The 21121-nt window shown below is 44.6% G+C and overlaps 1 protein-coding gene across 3 annotated transcripts; it reads right to left on the reverse strand.

Moving 5' to 3' along the window:
* Positions 1-119: 119 nt before the first annotated feature.
* On the reverse strand, positions 120-20607 carry TLR5 (toll like receptor 5). Of its 3 annotated transcripts, none has more exons than XM_083433818.1 (2): positions 19812-20607; positions 120-7130 (listed from the first exon to the last, which is right to left on the reverse strand). In XM_083433818.1, exon 2 carries the CDS (start codon positions 7116-7118, stop codon positions 4494-4496), a length of 2625 nt encoding a protein of 874 aa, XP_083289944.1. In that variant the 5' UTR covers positions 7119-7130; positions 19812-20607; the 3' UTR covers positions 120-4493. The 3 variants fall into 3 exon arrangements, with proteins under 3 accessions (XP_083289944.1, XP_083289946.1, XP_083289945.1); XM_083433820.1 differs by lacking the exon at positions 19812-20607 and adding an exon at positions 17367-17380 and having other exon boundaries at positions 4193-7130; XM_083433819.1 differs by lacking the exon at positions 19812-20607 and adding an exon at positions 13064-13203 and having other exon boundaries at positions 4193-7130.
* Positions 20608-21121: the final 514 nt, after the last annotated feature.

The following is a 21121-nucleotide window of genomic DNA, read 5'->3' on the forward strand; positions in this document are numbered from 1 at the left end:
AGGAAAGGATTCACAGCGGTGTGCGATTTTCCAATTAAGCAGCAGCTAACAAAGAACATAAAAGCAACATATTCGAAATGCCATAAACACTCTTCAATGAATATACAGTATTGCCTTCATATGAGCAAACATCCAGCAGAACTTTTATTTTTATCCATTTAATTATACAAAAATACAAAATATTGTCAATATCACTATAAAAATGAATACACAAGCAGAGCCCTCCCCCCACTAATAGACGTCATAAAAAAATAAGACAAGCACAGGACATTCCATAGGAGGTGATATGTCAAGGGCCACATGCCAGAGGTACGCATGGCCACCCCGTTTCTCTTTGTCTGTCATTCCCTTCTCTCTCTTCCCATCTCATTCTCTCCCTTCCACCCCATCCACTGGGTTGCTGAAGAGGGACAGATCACTCTTGCCAAACTGTTTGCTTGGAGAGACTTTTCTAATCCCCACCTTCCATCACACCAGCGGTTTCCCCCTCCTGCTTCCCTCCGTTTGGTTTCTTCCCTACTCCATGAAATGAGGCGGCAGGTCTCCACCCCACCACCCAGTGATGAACCTTTCTAGCCAGATCTTAACTCCACACACCCCCGTGGGCCAGTTTGGGCAGCTGGGTAGGACTACCCACCTGTAAATCATCTGGCATAATGTCATGTGATTGACACCTATCAAAGTCGGTCTACGGGGGGGCGGGCGGGTCGTATAGCTCAAAGGTGGGACACAGGTGGTGCTGTGGTCTACACCACTGAGCCTCTTGGGCTTGCAAAGGGAAGGTCGGCGGTTCGAATCCCCGTAATGGGGTGAGCTCCCGTTGCTGTCCCAGCTCCTGCCAACCTAGCAGTTCAAAAGCACGTCAGTGCAAGTAGATCAATAGGTACCACTGTGGCAGGAAGGTAAACGGCATTTCCATGCACTCTGGCTTCTGTCAAGTGTTCCATTGCACCAGAAGCAGTTTAGTCATGCTGGCCACATGACCCGGAAAGCTGTCTGTGGACAAACACTGGCTCCCTCAACCTAAAGGCGAGCTGAGTGCCGCAACCCCATAGTCGCCTTTGACTGTACGTAACCATCCTTTACCTTCTTTTACCATAGCTCAAAGGGCTTGCTCAGCTCTGTCTGCAGCGCTTCTCAAATGCCTGACAATCAGCTGCCTGCTGGATGCTTGGGAAGTCCTATGCAAAGTCTCTTTCCATCAATCCCTGCCCTCACTTTCCCTACACCTGATTGTCAGAGGGGCATGACTTGTCCAAAACAGCCTTGTGAGCCAAATGGGGAGGCCTATCTGACCATTCCTTGCCTCTGGTTTTTAAGGGGAAAGACCTCTGGTAAAATTTCAGAATATGTGCAACATACTCAGTACTTGAGATTTATCACCATCCTGCACACACATAATTCCAGAGGAACAAAGTTTAATCATTATTAATTGAATTACATCCATTGTTCCCACTAGGCTTTATGCACTTGCTGCAATTTTATTCATGGTCATTTACCTTATTCTCTCAAAGTAGAGGCCCTAATAGAATTCCTTCCTTCCTTCCTTCCTTCCTTCCTTCCTTCCTTCCTTTATTGCATTAAATATCCTGGCTGCTATGCTCATCTTAGTTACTGAGTGAGCAGACCTTGTTTCAGCAGATCTGTTTGCATCACTGAACAACACCGGCTTAGCGGACAGAAAACCCTTTCTCCCTTAAGGCTTCTCGAATTGCTTGTTCTTCCCCAACCAAACATCCAATCCTTCTTACAACCACCAACCATGTATAAGAACCTTTACACCTCCAGCACTGCATAGATTATTTTACCTCTTTGCCTCTCGCTTCTGGTTGCTCGGCTTCCGTGCTGGATGCGATGGGTAGAGCTTCACCGACTCCTCTGTCCAGGAAAGGACTGGTGATGAAGGGCCGGGTCGCTCTGGCCCTTGGTCACCACCAGCCCACTGCACTTCTGTGTGAAGGCTCAACCTGCATGCTCAGCTTAGAGAACAAGTGGCCTGTGGCTGAGACCTGGATGGCTCCATGGTCTGGTGCTGCATATCTGTGCTGGACATCCGGCATTGAAACACAGCAGAGGGTGCTGCTGTGGTGCAGGGAAGGTGTGCAAGTTCTATGCCCAGTATAATGGGGATGCAGTGGGCTGCCAGAGGAGGAATGAAGCATCCCATGCTGCCTCCACTTCTAGGCTGGGGGTGGGGTCTGTGTTTCCTTGCTGCCCAGCTCAGAAATACAGTGGACTGCTAGAAGAGGGTCATCTGCCAGCTCACTCATTTGCCTGGGAGAAATGCTAGGTTACCTATGGAGACCATATGAGGAGGGCAAGAGTGATTTATTCCATTTTATTTACTTCCAATAACATTCATAAGCCAGCAGCTCATTAAAACCATATATAAGGAAGGTGTACCATAAAATCAATAAACCATCGTAAAAGTGCAAGATCATAAAATACAAAACAAATTACCAACAGTGAATGTTATTAGGTCTCTTAAAAAGGTTTCCATCAGGCGATGGAATATCAAGAGTCATGGGTGCTAGCTTCATTTCAATAGGAACGGTGTTCCAAATAACTGGTGCCACTGCGCGACAAGCCTTTGTTCTCATAGAAACTAAATGAAGACTGATAGCCTGAGTTTCCATTCCCTTTCAAGCTGGTAATGAACATCTGTGAATCGCATAACTAATACCAGCTATGGATGCACAGCACCTCCGGAAGTCATTAAACTCAGTTATGCACTTATGATTTCAGAACTTCGCATTAAGCAGCAGTCCCAAGATTTCTGCCTTGAACCAAAACCTAAATATTTAAATTCATTCAGGCACATGTACAATAACCTGATGTCTTTAGGTCAAAGTACCTTGCTTGAATATTCCCTTTCTGTATGCATGAGGGGCGAGAAAACTGTGGCCCTACAGATGTTGCTGGACTTTCAGCTCTCATCAGCTCCAGCCTGCACAGCCAATAGTCAGCGAAGATGGGAGCTGCAGTCAAACAACATCTGGAAGGCCACAGGGGTCCCTCTGCCTGCTGTGCAGTCCTTCAAGTTCTTAGGTAGTTTGTTTGAAATACATTCAGGGAGCACTGGAATTTGTAATGGTCACTACAGTGGTACCTCTGGTTATGAACTTAATTCGTTCAGGAGGTCCGTTCTTAACCTGAAACCGTTCTTAACCTGAGGTACCACTTTAGCTAATGGGGCCTCCAACTGCTGCGGCCACAGCGCGATTTCTGTTCTCATCCTGGGGCAAAGTTCTTAACCCTAGCTACTACATCCGGGTTAGCGGAGTCTGTAACCTTAAGTGTTTGTAACCCGAGGTGTTTGTAACCACTGTATGTTTTAATCTGTATTATGTACACTATATACTAACAGAGGTGCTGAACTTGGTTTCTAAACCAGTTCAAACCTTGAGGTAGTTGACATATAAAGATAGTTCTAATATAGAGTTGTTTAGTTGCTTTTCCCCACGAATGACAAACATCAATGCGGGGCAGGGCAGGCTAGGCTCCACCCCTGATTCATCCAAAATGAACTCCACAATGCATCGGGGGGGGGGGGGTTCCCTATGGACATTGTAATGAACATACATAGGTGAGGAGCGGAGTTTGCAACCACAATGCCACTTTCGCACCGGAGGTGTCCGCGCATTGCGCATTTGATGGGCAATGAAGGCCCAAAGAGGCCACCATCTTTCACTGATTCAATACTGATATTTTACAAGAGCTAGGCTTAAGCAGGAGTAACCACCTCTGTTAAGATATGAAAAGGTCACAATGGAAAACATATAGCTATCTCATGTTTCAGTTTAAGGCTGTGCACTCACACTGCTTTTCAGTGCCAGTATCCCGTACTTTTGTTATAAGATACTATGGTTTGATGCGTCATTTTCCAAACCAGCTTCACAGTGATTGGAGTCCCTGAGCCATTTCTAATTCGTCTCTAGCCAAGGTGTGAACACCTTTCTTTAGGGTAAATACATCCTCGTCCCATGAATGCCCACTGGTGTGTACACAAACAGAAATGGACTGGACACTAATTAGGCTGTGCTGATGTGAACAGCTAGTCGGGAAAGAGCTTTGAGAACTTCACTGTGCTCTAAGGCAGTAATGCAATTGGCAATATGTTTTCAGGTCTATGGGCAAAGTAGTGGATTCTCCCCCTCCCCCTTTAACTAAGTAACTCAATGATTAACAATCCTTCAACCAACAAAAGCTTACATAGTTGGAACTCACACAATTGTTACTATAAACATGCAAATCTCCTTCAATTTCAGTCTGGTAAATGCAAGATTCATCAGGTGCAGCATACTGATCTTTGGAAAGTCTTGGCAGTGAAGGAGGAAATGGCACAAAGATCTCCAGAGTGCTCACACAGCCTTCTCAGTGCAGGATTTGCCTTGCTCATGTAGAGAGATTAGGGCTCAGTGTGTTTAAGGAACAGCATGACACATTTCTCTGACTGGGGGCCATTTCAATGGGCTGGTAGTTAGAATTGCCAACTAAGAGATGGTAATAACTTTCATTTCCAATGTCTTTGATTTCCTCCTCTTGAGTTTCTTCTTCTTCTTCTTCTGTTTCTTTTTTACTTCCTTCTTCTTCAGTATTTGGTGAGAAAGTGCATTTAGAAACCACTCCACATCTTGGGGGTCTTCGGGCCACCTCAAGTACTGGCCCCTTTGCAAAAACACTCTGACTGGTTGATACTTCATAAGCTGGTATTGCGAAAGTGATCCAGCCACCACCATTATGAGGACGTCTTTCAGGTCACAAAAATACCGACTCTGAGCAAAATTAAAAGCTTCGACGCACCAGCCATCCTTGAGAAACTGCTTCGTCACAACGCAAATTGTTTTCCTACAGTTCCAAATGGCATCACGAATGTTGGTGATGTGATCCTCTCCTGGCAAGAAATCTCGCTCTTCAAAGCAGAGAGCAAATTTGTTTTTATCAGAATACTGGAGGTCTAGGTGCCTTATCAAGGAGTTCTGGACCCACTCAAAATCCTTGCTGCTGTAGCACATGTAGGCATCATATCTATAGGTCTCTTCCTCCAACGCTGGCTGTTGCTCCTTCAAGAATACTCTTACCACGGTCTTATACCAAATGAAGCAAGTTCCTCTAAAGCGAGCAAAAACAATCACCACCGTTAGGAACATTGTCACAGCAACGGTGGTAAAAATGAAGAGCGACAACTGCAGAGGCTCCAATATCTTGTCTTCATTGCAATCATCAACATTAAACTCATGAAGGCTTTTGCCAGCAAGATCAGGGGGTCCAAAACAAAACCTTTCATCTGGTGACCCAGCTAAGGTGACATTGGTTTGGTTCAGCCACACAATTAGGTCGCTTAAGAGGCAATTGCAGTAAAATCTGTTATAGGTGATATCCAGATTGTCCAGAGTTGCAAAGAGCTGAGGATCTGGATAAAGCAGCTGATTCGAGGATAAGTCAAGATTCCTGAGGCTCACAGGAAAAGCACTGTGAGAAATGTAAGTTAAGAGGTTTGAAGCCAAGTTAAGCCTAACCAGTGATACCAGGCCATCAAAGATGCCCTCTGGAAGGAAACTAAGGTAGTTATTATTGAGATGCAGGACCTCAAGCTTGGACAACGCCTTGAACACATCCAAGCACAAACCTCTCTCCCACACAAGCTTCAACATATTGTCTCCAAGATCCAAGTAGATCAACTGGTTGTCTTCTGCTATATCGTTGTACCTGTAGCAGTAGGAGAAGCGATTATTTCTTAACAAAATATACTGTGGAACTGGATATCGGAGAAGTTCATAGAGGTCTCCCAGATTGTCCATCCTGTTTCCTCCCATGTCAACATATGTTGAATTTATAGCCACTATTTTGCTGCGGCCTCCAGACTGTATCCGGTTGCTACCTAAAAAAGCATAGCTGAGACTTGGGAGTGTTAAGATTACTTTTAGAGCATTGTCGCTGAGGTCCACAGTGTGAAGGCTTGACAGGCCTTTAAATGGAGCCCTATCAATCACCCCAATATGATTGTGTTGCAGAGCTATAATACGCACATTTAGAAGACCTTCAAAAGTGTAATCCAAGAGTTCTCCCAGAAGATTGTACGACAGGTCTAGGTGTTGTAGGCTCCAGAGACCAAAGAATGCTTCTTTTTGAATTTTATTTATGTTATTTGAGTTGAGATCCAGCAATTCCAGATCACCAAGATACTGAAATACACGTGGGTTAAGAGAAAAGATAAAGCCACGTGAAATATTAAGCAGGCGAAGGCCACTCTGGGCAAGACCTGCAAATGTATTGTTGTTTGGGTCTGGGATGTTATTAAAGCCAAATGATGAGCCCATGGTGTGAGACGCTATCTTCAAAGCCACAAGTGGTGTTCCCTGAATAGCTGCACAGAATTGCTGGGTTGTTCTTATACCCCAGCCATTGCTACCAACATCCAGCGTATCGAAGACAATGTTTTTGAAAGGATTGCCACAAGTTGCCCAGTCTTGAGAATCTCCCTTAAACAAACCATTAGAATTAAGATCCAACAATGTGAAAGCTTTTCCTTGAAAGCTGTAGAGATCTCCCTCACATATGGTTTCAATGCTGTTTAATTTCAAGTTCAGAAGTGTTAACTTTTGCATGTTGCGCAATGAAGGATGAGGGCGAAGCCTAGTGATCTTATTGAATGAAAGGTCCAGATATTCCAGAGAGACCAAATCTTTAAAGTAATCCTTTTCCAGAATGGATTCGTTAAGATCGTTATAGTAGAGCAGAAGGTTACTTAACTTCCCCAGCCCCCTGAAAGCCTGTGGATCCAGCACAATTATTTTATTGTAAGCTAAATCCAGTTGAAGAAGATTTGGCAAATTCCTAAAAGCATTCTTTCCTACTGTGACAGGAAAGACCTGCTGGCTTCCAAGTGACAGAATCATCAATGTCTCCAGCAGTGGGAAGGATGTGGCATTCACTTGCTGGATGAAATTGAAATTTAGGGAGAGTAAAACAATGCCTTCAGGCAGAGGGGGAACCTGTGTGAAGTTGCACCACTGGTAGTACACAAGCCTGCCTGTTACGGCACACCGAGGATCTGCATTTATTCCTCTGTATGCAAATGTCAGTCCAATGAGAAATAGTAGGTGGCCATGAAGCATTGTGCTCTTGTCCTAGAGGAGAGAAAAACAGCATTGTAATTCACACAGGACTACAGAAGGCTGGGCTAAACAGCACACAGAGTTTGCCTTACCAGAACTAACCAAAGGCTTTTCTAGCTCAAAAGCCTATTTCCAACAGAGGCCACCCACATGCCCCTGAGCTCATTATTTAATTTAATGGGATTTGTACATTTCTTACTCATCAAAGACCCTGTGCAATTTAAACAGAATAAGCAGGGTATAAAGTTTATAGAGCACTCTCTGCTGTTGATGATCGGAGGGATGAGATCTCAAGATGGGAGCTTCTATTTAGTCACTATAGCCAATAACTCAGGCGCTGGGGGAACCAGTGGCTTTCAAGATATTGTTGGACTCCCAACTCCTAGCCAGCAAAGGCAGTGGTCTGAGATGATGGAGCTGGCGTCCATCAACAGCTGGAGACCACCTGTCCAATATATCAGGGATGGGGAACCTCAGGCCAGGGCCCAAATGCAGATCTCCAGGCCCATCCAACTGGTATCCCCCCCACACCACATGTTCCCCGCAGCCATGCCACACTTTTGCCTGTCTGGAATGCATTTTTTCAGCTTAGGACTCTGCTCCTTGACCATGAGTAGCAAGTAACTTCTTTCTACCAGTTTCAGTTGTAGCAATACAGTGGTACCTCATGTTGCAGACGCTTCAGGTTACAGACGCTTCAGGTTACAGACTCCGCTAACCCAGAAATAGTATCTTGGGTTAAGAACTTTGCTTCAAGATGAGAACAGAAGTCGCATGGCAGCGGTATGGCGGCAGCGGGAGGCCCCATTAGCTAAAGTGGTACCTCAGGTTAAGAACCGTTTCAGGTTAAGAACAGACCTCCAGAAGGAATTAAGTTCTTAACCCGAGGTACCACTGTAGTTTGTTGCACAGTAGCTGGGCTGAGGGGAAGAACACAACAAAGAGGCTGAAGGATTCAATGTCTTCCTGATAAGGAAGGGTTGGTTGGGATCCTGGGCTTCCCACACCCATGATAGTTGTTATCTCTTTTCAGTTCATTATGAGTTGTTTGCACAAGCTTCTCACCTGCACAAGCTACATGTTTATGGCAGGGTATAAATCCAGCAACAGATAATATAGAGCTGAATAATTAAACAGGACTGAAAATAATTAGCACTGCTACCGCACAATGTTACAGGCTTCTCTCCTTTGCTATTAAGGTTGCCCTTTTTACTGTGCAAAGATGGATTTAACAATGTACTACTTCCCTAATCTGCTGGGAGAAATTATTCTTTTCATGTTTCCTATCCCTGTGATACTGCCTGGGCCAGAAGAAGCCCAATATATATTAAGTGGAATATTAATCAAAAAAATGAAGGATGAGTAAATGAATCATTGGCAGCTATGGCCACATTCACACCAAATACCCTTAAAGCATCATGGATGCACTTTAAATTGCAGCGGAGAGATGATCTTGCAACACTTCTGGAGTGCTTAAAGCAGCCTTGCCCAACCTTGTGCACTCCAGAGGTCCTGGACCTTGTATGTTAGTACCAACACCTTGAACTTGTCTCAGTAGCCGTTTGGTAGCTAGTGCAAATCATGCAAGCGGGATGTTTATATGCTGGTGTTTGTCCCCACAAGCAACCTAGTCATGTTCTGCACCATCTGCAAAACTCCTGACCAACCCTCAAGGGTAGCCCCACATTGAGCACATTGCAATAATCCAATCATGATGTCACCAATGCATGGACAACTGTGCTCAAGCTATCTGCAAGACACCAGGTTGGGCAACACTGCTTTCAGCATTCCAGCAGTGCTCAAGATGACCCTTTGGGCTAGTGGTTTAAAGGCTAAGAGGACCCTGCTACTAAAACAAGCTTCCCACCAAGGATGTGAATTGTGGAAGAAACACCACTGTGGTTGATCCCGTGTATATGGATGTGGGCCTTTCAACCAAGGATAGCAAACGTAGTGCCCTCCAGATGTTGCAGTCTACAAACTCCCACCAGCCTTCTCAATGGTGAGAACATAAGAGAAGCCATCCTGGTTCCTGTAGTCCAGCGCTATGTTCTCACAATAGTCAACCAGATGCCTATGCCCAAAGCAGGATCTGAGCATTGGTGGGAGATGGGGGTTGTCCTTCACAACATCAGGAGGACACCACGGCAACAACCTCTGCTTTAAACATTAAAGCCATTATCATGGGATGAACCTACAGAAAGAGGCTCCTCGTAACATGTAAATGGGCGTTATAGTTTGTGCAGAACACTGTCGTTTGCCAGCACAGGAAGAGCCAGTTTTGTTTTTTAAGAGTTTACTGAGATTATAGCTGGAATAAACAACTGAAAACTGGAGGAATTTTTTTTTGTCCCCTTCAGCATTATTGTGTTCAAAGTTAATAAGCATAAACTGCTGTGGAACCGAAATCCCTGCAAGCCATCCCATAAATGTATGCTTTTAGGGGGAGCAGGGAGGAGAACTGGGCCATGGGCCAGTAATTAACAAATAGGCCAGTGCCATGAATTATTGATACAGAATTAACTGAACTGCTGCATTCACAGAATGGGCTGCCAGCATCTTGCACAGACTGCTTTTTGCAAAAGGTTTTCTGCTGGGCAAATGCTTGCGTTGTTGTTGTAGTTTAATTACTAGAAAGGTTTGCAGTCTTTTGAAGCGGTACAGATATCACTTAAGAGTTTATATTTGTGACAAAATAAAGAGCAACCTGCCTTTTTTACTGCTAATCTGGACAGCATATTGGAATGGCTCTAACCCCAGATCAGGTTTAATCCAAAGCCACCAGCAGCACGGAGAAGGGTTTTGGGGAATGTGTGGGCAAACCAACTGCACACCAGTCACTTCATTGTCCATTTTGGCTATTAAAATCCTGACAGCAGAAGTTCCCTCTCCTTTTCTTTTTACAGGGACTCCCATTTCTCCAAAGCGCAAATTCCATTCATCCCCAGTCAACATGCCAATGCAGTGATGATGGAAAATGTAACCCAGATGGCACCTGAAAGGCCACATTTTCTCCTTATCAGCTGCAAAATAAAAGGAGGATATCCCAACAGCCTAAAAAGCATAAATTGTCAACCTCATCATATTAAAAAAAAACCCAAAAGTTTACTGCCCCGAGCTCATTTTAAAAAGAAACTATGGACAAGGTGATTCTTTGACAACTGCAATTTCTGGATGCATATCAGATGGGTTAATGGAGGTTGAACACATGAACTCAGTAAAAGTTGTTATTCTTCTACCCTGACTGGGAGATGCTGGTGACTCAGGAACTGTTAGTTAATAGGAACATAAGGAGGACAGACTACTGCAACACACTGAACATGGGGCTGCTCACAACGACTTCAGAAGCCTCAGCCAGTGCAGAACGCAGTAGCAAACACAGTGGGGAAGGCTGTGACAAATATATTATATTGTCGCATCAAATCTGCATTGGCTGCCAGTGTGCATCCAATTACAATTCAAGATGCTGGTTGTTACCTAATGTCATGCATAGCCGAATGATAGCACTACCTGTGTTTTGTTTTCTTTGGATGGAGGTCATTGGAGGCTAGTTGGTGCTTTGCAATATTTGTGTTTATTTACAAATATACATGTTACAAATATATATGGGGGTCTCATCCACATGGCTTCTTCTTGTGCAAGCAGGAGGCCTCCACCTACAGATTCAGCAGTCTCTGTGTGAACTGAGGCTGCCCATCAACCCTCACTCACCTTTGATGTACATCCTTAATGTACATGCTGTTCTTGGCAAGGCTTCCATACCAGACTTGAAATACAAGATTCCTTGTCCCCCAGTGAAAATATTATTAGTGGGAGTACAGCCTCAAAGAACAAAGAGAGCCAACAGTGCCCTCCAGATGTTGATGGATTACAATTCCCATCATCCCTGACCATCAGCCATGGAGGTTGGGCCTGGTGGTCCAACAACATTGGTGGTGGTGGTGGTGGAATTATCACCTTGGCTCAAAAACATCAAGCTGAAGATCTAGATGTGGTCGAAAGCATTTCTACAGTGCCATAAATTAGCGACACTGAACAAACCACTAACGCACACAAAGAGGAACTTGGGCATACTGCTGAGCTTGTAAAAACTGACCTGCACTGCTTGCACAAGACACAACCAGAATCAAGCTGTTCTAAGCCAACAGTGACTTCAGCTTTACCCCCTCCCTGCCCCCACCAGCTGGGAAGCATGTGCAACAGGGTGTCTGCCCAGTTCCTTCCCTTTCACCAACTCTATCTTCCATGGCTTAAGCAACAGCAGGAGTCAAACATGTCCTTTTTGCACGGGCATTCTGAATGGGGATGGGTTAAAAAAGAAAAGAAAAGCAGCCTCAGGAAATTTGGTTTTGAACAAAGGAGTGGCAGCATAGTGTGGGGATGTGTGCATGCGCAAGACTTATCCTGACAGCTCTTCTGCTCAAAATAGTTCCCTGCCCAGCTGGTTCCCCTGCAGATCTGAGATGTGTAGAGGCGCCTCCCTATTTGTGTATGATCGATATGTGTATGATGTTTTCAGCACCGCAAGGGGACAGGGCAGGGGCAGAACGAGGCGGGGTGGGCTTACGCACATCCCGCTAATGCACCCTGTGCCTCGGAATATAAACACAGAGTAAATAGGAAGCTGTCTGTATTACACTTGTAAATGTGCATCTGGAAAAGAAGCTGCAGGGAATTTTGAGCAGAAAAGCAGCTAGTTGGGAAAGGGTTAAGTATTCCTCCTCCCCTTCTCCTTAACCCGCTGTCATTGCTCTCTTCAAAATCTTTGCCTTCCAGCATGCTTTTCAGTTAAAAAAACAAAAACTTGATGATGATGATGATGATGATGATGATTTATATACCGCCCTGTACCCAGAGGTCTCAGGGTGGTTCAGACTAGTAATTACTTGTCCCTGATTCTTAAAACAGTCCACCACAAACTATAGCAAATACAGAATACTGTTTGCAACCAAAAGACAATATTATAACCAAACCAATATACTGATGCCATCCTTTCCAATATCAAAGATGTAATGAGACTTAACATTATCATATATTCTTGGTGCCTCAGACTGAGTTAGACTGTTTCCATTCCAAAAAGAAAATAAACATGGGGTGGGGAAGGGAATTTATTTCCCCCCACCCCGTAAGATTCAAAGTGGCTTACCAAAAAGAAAATACAAAAAAATTACCAGCAAGAAAAATTAACAACAATTTAAAACCATTCTGCCTAATAACTACTTGATCTTGTTACTGAAATTGGTCTGGGTTCTTGACATGCCCGTGAACTTGCTCAGTGACTTGCAAATGCAGAGACAGAAAATGGGGTGGAGGGAGAGGTAGAGAAATGAAATGCCATATTCAAACACACCAGTTTGTGTTATTGTATCTGATTAACATTTAGTCCCCATCCTTCCTAATATAGCTTCATACAAATCATGAGCAAATTGAGCAATTAAATGAGCTATGTAACTTGTACTATTTTCTGAAACAGTAAAGCTGTCATATAGTATTTAAGAATTTATACAGTTATATAGCTCATATTCTTAAGTAGTGGAAAGGCTCCGTTTAGCTATATCACAGCATGTTTTATGGCGATAAGTTTAACCTTAGGCAGGCACCCTTGCAATCCTCTTTTAGATGCCTGCTGAAACTTTTCCAGGCACATAGTTTAGCTACATATACTTGTTTTTAAAGGTTGCTGATCTATGTAACTGATTTTTCTTCCTCCCCCCCCCCCTCTACGCCACTTAGCAGTTGTTTGATTCAGGTGTTTATAAATGAATCTCAAACAAAGAACAAGTAAATTAGTGCGCACTTTTGCTGAAGAGAAATAGCCAGTGTAGAAGTCAGAAAGCTGATCTCAAAGATCCACTGAGAGCAACCTTTTAATTGTCCAGAAATATAGTCCAGCCTGATCTAAAGGCTTAAGGAGTGTGGTAAGTATCAACCCCTACTAATCTTACCCATCTGTACAACAATCCTATGCTGCAGTTCAAAGTGGGGAATCCCAGGCTTGTGACATGAATGTGGCCCTCTGTGCCTCTCAATCTGGCCCTTCAGACTCTCTCAAGCCACACTACCTCCCCCAGTTGCACCCCTCACCAGCTCTCACACTTTTGCCTGACTGGAGAAGAGAGGTGTATTTTTTTGCTCGCTTTTGCCTGTGGCCCTGCCCACTACTGATATGTGGCCTATGGAAATTTGCCCAGAAGGGGAATGCAGTACTTTGACCAAAAAAGATTACTCACCCCAATATTGATCCACTGCTGCTCCTGTTTCCATACAGGGAATCGGCTACTTGCCAGATCTGCTTTGGGTGGGGCTAAGGTTCCCCCAGTTAATAGGTGACCTTTCAGCCAGTGGATCATATCTGCCCCTTGCAAACAGGAGGACCATTTGCCTTGCTCCCACAAATATTGACAAGAATACACAGCTCACATTGCAACAGTCAAGGTCCAGCCAGGCCCTACATTCTCATTCCCCACTAAAGAGGAAAGTATTAAAGCAGGCATAGGCAAACTATGGGACTGCAATTCCCATCATTCCTAGCTAGCAGGACCAGTGGTCAGGGTTGATGGGAATTGTAGTCCCAAACATCTGGAGGGCCGGAGTTTGCCTATGCCTCAGAAGGCACCTTATCAGCCTTCTGAGATTAAAATAAAAATAAAAATCCAGTGTGACTCAGAGAACAGTTCTCTTTTTTTAACAGGAACGTGACATGTTTAAAAGGGATCTATCCATAGAGACACTTTATGCACACAATATGAGTCAAATGGGTTTCCTATCTAAAATATTCCAGAGATTTAGCAAACTTCAAGCTGATGATTTGATTTGGGAGTGAGGGTGGTTCGAATTGGAAAGGACTGGATCCTGCACTATTAGTAAAGGCATGTCAAAATTGCATTAAAGGGGAATGCAATACATTGTAAGGGAAACTTCAATTTCTACACTTGATTAATAAATTTGGTGTGAAGGACATAGGGTCAGAATGCATCCAGCACACCACAGTTTTACACACACACTCCCAGTACATACAAGTCATTCAAGGCTGGATAGTGTATGGCTCTGGAACTGATTTTGAGAGTTCACCAGAGCATAGGGGGGCTGCAAGGGAGAAGAGAGGAGGGAAAAGTTCTGTTCTGCTAGTGCACATCTCTTGCATTGGATAACATCCCATATTTGGGGCTTTAAATACTTAAAGTCCAAACATGCCCTGTCTCTGTGTGCAGGTGTGATTTGAGCTCCAAGCCTTAAATTAAACAGTTTAAAGAAATCAGATAGTTGCTATGCCTTCAAGAGCTAAGAATACAGCAGGTTTTTGTCTAGCTTTGCAAAAGAAAATATTTATATTATGCAAGGAAGATGATCCAGGATTAGCGGCACGAAAGGTAATAGCTGACGAGATTAAAAACACTCACGCAACAATGAACACTCATGGTAGTCTAGCTATTCCAGATTACATGTATTTTATACTTAGGGGCTGTCACCCAATTCCAGTAATTGTGGTCAACCAAACAACAAGATATGATACAAAATATCCAGTTATTTTTTCATATGAGTAAAACACTAGTTTTCAAGCGAAAAGCATTCAAATTGTTGCAAACCACCCTAAGTGGTGTATGAAAATAAGAAGGGCTGGAAAAAAATGTTACAAACAGTAATAAAACTGTTCTATTTTAAAGGAGCAACATTGCAGTCATTAAGGTTGAGAAAATAAGCTTGAAAATGAGTCAGCAATGCCTGCTGAACTTCCAAGTGCTAGGGATGTGGCTGAGTAAAATTCCAATGCTTCACCAAAATCCTTTCTCTTCCCTTGACTAACAAACACAGAAGTGATTTGAAAGCATGAGAAAATTCTGACCGATTGATAATGCAATAAAAATTGCCTGACACTGATACCTATCTGGAATGGTTTACTCAGATACCGAATTTGTATTGTTCCTGGTTCTCACTGACAAACCCATCTGAACACTTCCCCTTTAATAAACACGTTGAACAATACTAGGAAGTTGTCTTAAGGTTGTAATACGGAACACCCAAAAGAAACAAGTTACTGTCTTTCATTTTCATCAGCTGCAAAGATGTTACCTGTATTATTGTAACTTGTTGAGATTCTGGTTAGTAAGTTTGTTCTGTACATTGCTCAATTACAGTTTGCTCTGTAACGGAAGCAGAATTGAACAACAGCTGCTCCTTGTCCAAGTGTTACCCTTAAGCTAAATTCATTGGCAAAGCACATCAATACACGGTAAGCTAAGGTATAACTTTAGGACACAAACCAAGGAAACATGAGATCAAGGGAAGGATTCACTTAAGGACTCCTGTCACCATAGGAAGAGACTTCTGCTATAGGGATTTCCCACTCTCCTCCCCAGCACACACCTGGTGCACCCTAAAATAGGATTCAAGGGAGTTGGGTGAACCCCCAGAACAGCATGCAGAGTGGAGACAATCATTCCACCTGGAAAGCTGCAAGGATGGAAATAGCCTATAACTTACTGTAGTATAAGGCAGTGAAAGGAACAGAGATGTCTACAGACAATCCTATAATGGTACTCATTACTTGGACACTACTTATCTCTCCTGAGCTTTCTAAAGCCATGTATGCACACTGGGATTTAGAAAGAGAAAGCAGTAGTACCCACCCTAATCTAGCTAAAATACACACATGAATTGCACCCATTTGAAAATCATTCATAACATCAAAAAGCTGGTGGGGGTGATACAGCATTACTGCTGATCATTAATTGATGAGATTAGGCATGCACAGCCCCAGCCACTGAACATGCGCACCACTGGATTGGAGGTCCATGCTAGGACTTAAATCTGAATGCAAGGCTGGTACATTTATTTCTGTAGTGGGGAACTTCAGGCCCTAGGGCCTTAGCTATGTCCTGGCTGGACTACTGCAACACACTCTACATTGGGCTGCCTGAACACTTTTAAATGTTCAGAAGCTTCAGCTGGTCCAGACTGCTGCAGTTGGACTGCTGACTGGGGCCACTTACAGGGAGCATATGTGTTTTTATTAACTTTGTATTTTATAATGTTGTTCTTAAATGTTGTGAGCTGCCTTGGATTCCCATGTGGGAGAAAGGTGGGATATAACTATATTAGATGAGAAAAATATAAATAATAAATAAATATCTGTCTGGTCCTCAGAACTCTTCGCAGGCCACACTCCTCACAGACACACTTTGCACCCTGGTCTTTTTGTCTGAACGGAATGTGTCCTTGAACTCTGATCATGCCTAGTTTGGATGGCGGACAGAGAAGAGTGTGTAGAAACTAGTACACTGTACAAAGGTAGTGTTTCCATGCCCCCATCCATGTTTGCCTCTGGCCTCACCTACCTCTGTCAAGTGCCTCTCAGGGTGGCTCAGGGGTCTGAACCCTGCTTAACCTCTTGAACTTGTGCTAGTAACTTAGGTCCTCAACATAGTAAGAGAAGGCTAATATTTTCCTGTTTTAGGGGACACGAAGAACCACTGGACAAAAGCTTGAATAACAAGTTTAAACAAAATCTACTGGATGTCAGAGTCTACAATAGAGATGCTGCGGTTTCATATATTAACACCCTGCTCCCAATCTCCAAAAAGGTTTGAAATATGACCTTTCAGTATCAAGCTGCATCTACAGAAGAACATTCAGTTCTCTAGCCATTCATATGCGTTCTTCCACACTCCCAAAGGCTGCATAAATCATCCTTCTCTTAGAAGCCAGCAGGAAAGAACAATCCAGCAAGTTTAGCTTCTGCAATTCTCAGTTTACTGTGATGAGCCAGCAAGATAAGATTTGCTTCCCTTTCATGTTTTGATCAAAAACTTCCATAGAGCAGAGGTAGGGAACCTGTGGCCTTCCAGTTGTTGTTGGACTCCAGATGTTGTCTCATCAAACCCAGCCAGGATGGCCAAGGACCAGGAATGGTGGGAATTAGGCTCCAACGACATATGGAGAGACATAGGTTTCTCAACCTTGAAAGCCAATATGACCACCCTCCCCTGTGTGGGCACAGATACTGCACGCAATGGGAAAAAATATGAAAAAGTAAAACCAGACAAATAATTACAAAATGATAAGACCTACAGAACTATAAAAAAGACAAACAGCTTAAAGTAAACACAAGAATAGATTAAACGGTTTCCAATATTTACATGCACATGAATTATTGTCGACCAGTGTAATAGCCTCTACCAATAACATTATATAAACAAATGCAACAGACAACCACCGAAAAGACCATACTCTGCCTTGTGCCTTGCTTACTCTAACACGCCTTTCTTTCTTTCTTTCTTTCTTTCTTTCTTTCTTTCTTTCTTTCTCTTTTTGTCCCAAACAGCTGCAGGGTCTGCAATCTGCTTCAGTGGGAAACTGGCATCAGGTGAGCAGGGAGCAGCTTCTTGCCTCTGACATTTTCTCTCACTAAGCACCACCACCCTCCCCGACTTTTCCCTTATGCAGGAAAAAGATAACAGGTCCTTGCATCACTTTCCTCATGGGGAAAGATTCAGGTAGGTTGGTCTGACGCAGTCAAAATATATAAAAAAATAAAATTGTCCAGTAGCACCTTAGAGACCAACTAGATTTGTTCTTTGTATAAGCTTTCATGTGCATGCACACTTCTTAAGATACACTGGAACAGAAGTCATCAGACCCTTATATATAGTGGGAGCGTGGGATGGGGTTTTTCTAAGGAGGGTAGTAGGAGATGGGCGATTGACTCAATGGGGAAAATGAGCAGCTTGGGGTAGTGACAGGTGATTTTAAAGGGAAGTCTGTTAAGAAACCTCTCTGTTTCATCAGCTATCCACACTTTTTGCAGCTGATGTAGGTTAAAAAAACCAAAATAAATCACCAGTAACTTAAACAACTACAGTACTGGTGTTTGGCCTGAAGTCCATCCAGCAACCCAGGTTGGTCGATATGTATGGTATTGTTTAAGATGGAGCAAAATTAGATATAAAAAGAACAACTCTGAAGACGCTGTTCCAACAGTCATGGAGCACAAGGCAAGTCCTCTTGTGTGTCAGGAATTGGTTAAGCAGCAGGAAAAACAAAGTAGGAATAAATGGACAGTTCTCTGAATGAAGAGATGTAGAAAGTGGAATCAATATTGGGACCTGTGCTTTTTAACTTATTCATAAACAAGTTAGGGGTGAGCAGTGAGGTGGCCAAATTTGCTGATGATATTAAATTGCTCTGGGTTGTTAAAACAAAAAGAGATTGTGGAGAGCTCCAAAAGGACCTCTCCCAACTGGATGGTAAAATGACAGGTTCAATTCAATGTAAACAAGTGACCAGGAACAAGATCTTGGGGTTGTAGTAGAGAGCTTGATGAAGAAGCTAACATGGCAGATGAGAAAAAGGCAAATTCCATGCTACGAATCAGTAGGAAGGGAACTGAAAAATAAAACTCTTGCTATCATAATGCCGCTATACAAACCTATAGTGCAGGGGTCAGCAACCCGCGGCTCCGGAGCCGCATGTGGCTCTTTTACACCTTTGCCGCGGCTCCGGGGCGGATAGTAGCAAGGGGAGGAGGCGCATTGTGCGCCCCGACACTCCCCACTGTGGCGGGCGCTGTACTGGCTGTGACGTCGCATGGGGGCGGTGCATGCGTTAGTCACGCACTGTCTCGACGTCACCTTCCCGCCCGCTGTCAGATCGCGGCTCCGGAGATATATTTGTTTTAAATGTCGCAATGGTTTTGGGGCCCCAGGTTTTTTCCCTTCGGAAACGGGTCCAAGTGGCTCTTTTTGTCTTAAAGGTTGCAGACCCCTGCTATAGTGCAACCACATTTGGAATACTGTGTAGTGTGAGCATTTCTTTCCCCCTCACCTCGAAAAGGATATTGTAGAGTTAGAAAAGGGCAACCCAAATGATCAAGAGGATGGAGTAACTTCCCCTGTGAGGAAAGGTTGCAGCGTTTTGGGGTTTTTCAGAAAAGGTAAGAGAAAAGGTTAAGAGAAAAAGTAAGAGGTGACTTCCTAGAGCTTTACAAAATTATGCATGGCATGGAGAAGGGAGATAGTATAACTCTCTCTCGTATAACACTAGAACTCGTGGCCACCCAATGAAGCTGAACGCTGGAAGATTCGAGTGTTGCGAAATCCTTAAGTTTATATTTACCAATGGGCATTTTGCAATCTAAGGCAGAAGTGTTCTGCTTAAATCATTGTGGCCGTTTCCCTTCACGGTACGGTTACCAAATCTTGCTTAAAACAGCAGGCTGTTCTTAAACAGCATTTCACTACGCCCCATGTTCCTTCCCCAAACTAGGGGCACCAAAAGATGAAGTATGGCTTAAGTGCTAAATAAATATGCAGCATCTTGCTCCCATCCCAGATATGTGGCCCAGCACACAGACAGATGGGGGGGGGGGTGAGCGCCAATTCAGGGGTGCTTTCTTCATTTCACTTCATGCATTCCTCTCAGAGTTAAGCTCTTTCGCTCTCCCGCCACATATGCTCTGAAGCACTTTTGGTGGTGAAACTTCACATGGAAATACAGTGGTACCTCTGGTTAAGAACTTAATTCGTTCCGGCGGTCCGTTCTTAACCTGAAACTGTTCTTAACCTGAGTTACCACTTTAGCTAATGGGTCTGTAACCTGAGGTACCACTGTACACTTTAAACATGCTCAGAGGCACTAGCTCATTTGGCCCTCCCGAGACTAAGGCTGTCTCTCAAGGAGGAGGGAATAGCAGCTTACCTTGGGTTGCTTCCTATATTCCTTCCCGGGCTCTGCGTCCCATGACAGAAGGGAGAAAAGTGAAGAGGAGGTGACTATGGCCGCAAGCGGAGACTCTGTGGCAGAGGCGGGGAGGAGGCGTCCCTCCAAGCCAGACGTTTCCTAGCTTGCGCCTCGCCCACCCACTGCCACCCGCACACCTTTCGAGGACCAGCGAGGAGTCCCACGGAACAGGTGCCTCGCGCTGCCCTACCTGGACGCACCTGGATGCAAAGCAGGCACCCGACGCGACCACTGAGCAAGGGGAGGGGCAGAAGCTGCTAGGCAGAGACCCCTCCTCCCTAACGAACTATGTAGGGCTTCCTCCCTCCACCCCCACTGTCCCGTGGCCAACTAGTTCCGCCCAAGAGTGGCAAAAGCCGCGCGCCCCCTCAGAGGAGCGACCAAACGGTGCCTGTGCGCCTAACTCTCCAGGCATGGTCGCTCCTCCTCGACCCTCCTGAGGACTAGCTACGTGCGCTTGCAGCATTCAGCCCCCTCTTTCGTCACAGGGCGAATGCAGGGCAGGGGCGCCGCCCTCTTCCTTGAATCTTCCCCTCGTTAATCCTTCCGCAAACTGGAAGTGTAGAAATAGGAAAGGCGCCTGTTTTTCGAGCCTGTAGGGGGACTCTGGGTTTTTTTAGCAGAGAAGACGCTCTTTTCCTGTCCGGGAGCCGCGTCGACTGCGCGGCGCTTTCCGGGCCCATCCTCCCTGAGAGCTTATAGTTGGCGTCGCAGGAAGAGAAAGCCCCCCTCCCCACCCTGGTGGGTTTGCACAAGGCAGGAAGAAGAAGAAGAGTTTGGATTTGATATCCCGCCTTTCACTCCCTTTAAGGAGTCTCAAAGCGGCTAACATTCTCCTTTCCCTTCCTCCCCCACAACAAACACTCTGTGAGGTGAGTGGGGCTGAGAGACTTCTAAGAAGTGTGACTGGCCCAAGGTCATCCAGCAGCTGCATGTGGAGGAGCGGAGACGCGAACCCGGTTCACCAGATTACAAGACTCCCGCTCTTAACCACTACACCACACTGGCTTAACCACAGGAAGGCTTAACACTGCCACAAAAGAACTGCCCCAACTTTTAAGGAAGGCGACGGACCGGGTGAGTGGCCCGCACTTTCTCTCCACACTGCAGCGAGGATCCTCGCAATGGATCCTCTGCGCAGCCCTGACAGGAAATTGTGTGCTTCGCCAACCAGTCAGGGAACAACAAATTCCAAAGGACGAAATCCAGGTGGTATTGGGGCTCCTGCAGAAATTGCCTATTCTCTCAGTATACCTTTAAAACACATC

This window comes from Podarcis tiliguerta, assembly GCF_965153285.1.
Source record: "Podarcis tiliguerta genome assembly, chromosome: 3".
Classification (NCBI taxonomy): domain Eukaryota; kingdom Metazoa; phylum Chordata; class Lepidosauria; order Squamata; family Lacertidae; genus Podarcis; species Podarcis tiliguerta.

Coding starts and splice junctions, on each gene's coding strand:
- TLR5 (XM_083433818.1), bottom strand. CDS start 7,118: ATGCTTCATGGCCACCTACTATTTCTCATTGGACTGACATTTGCATAC.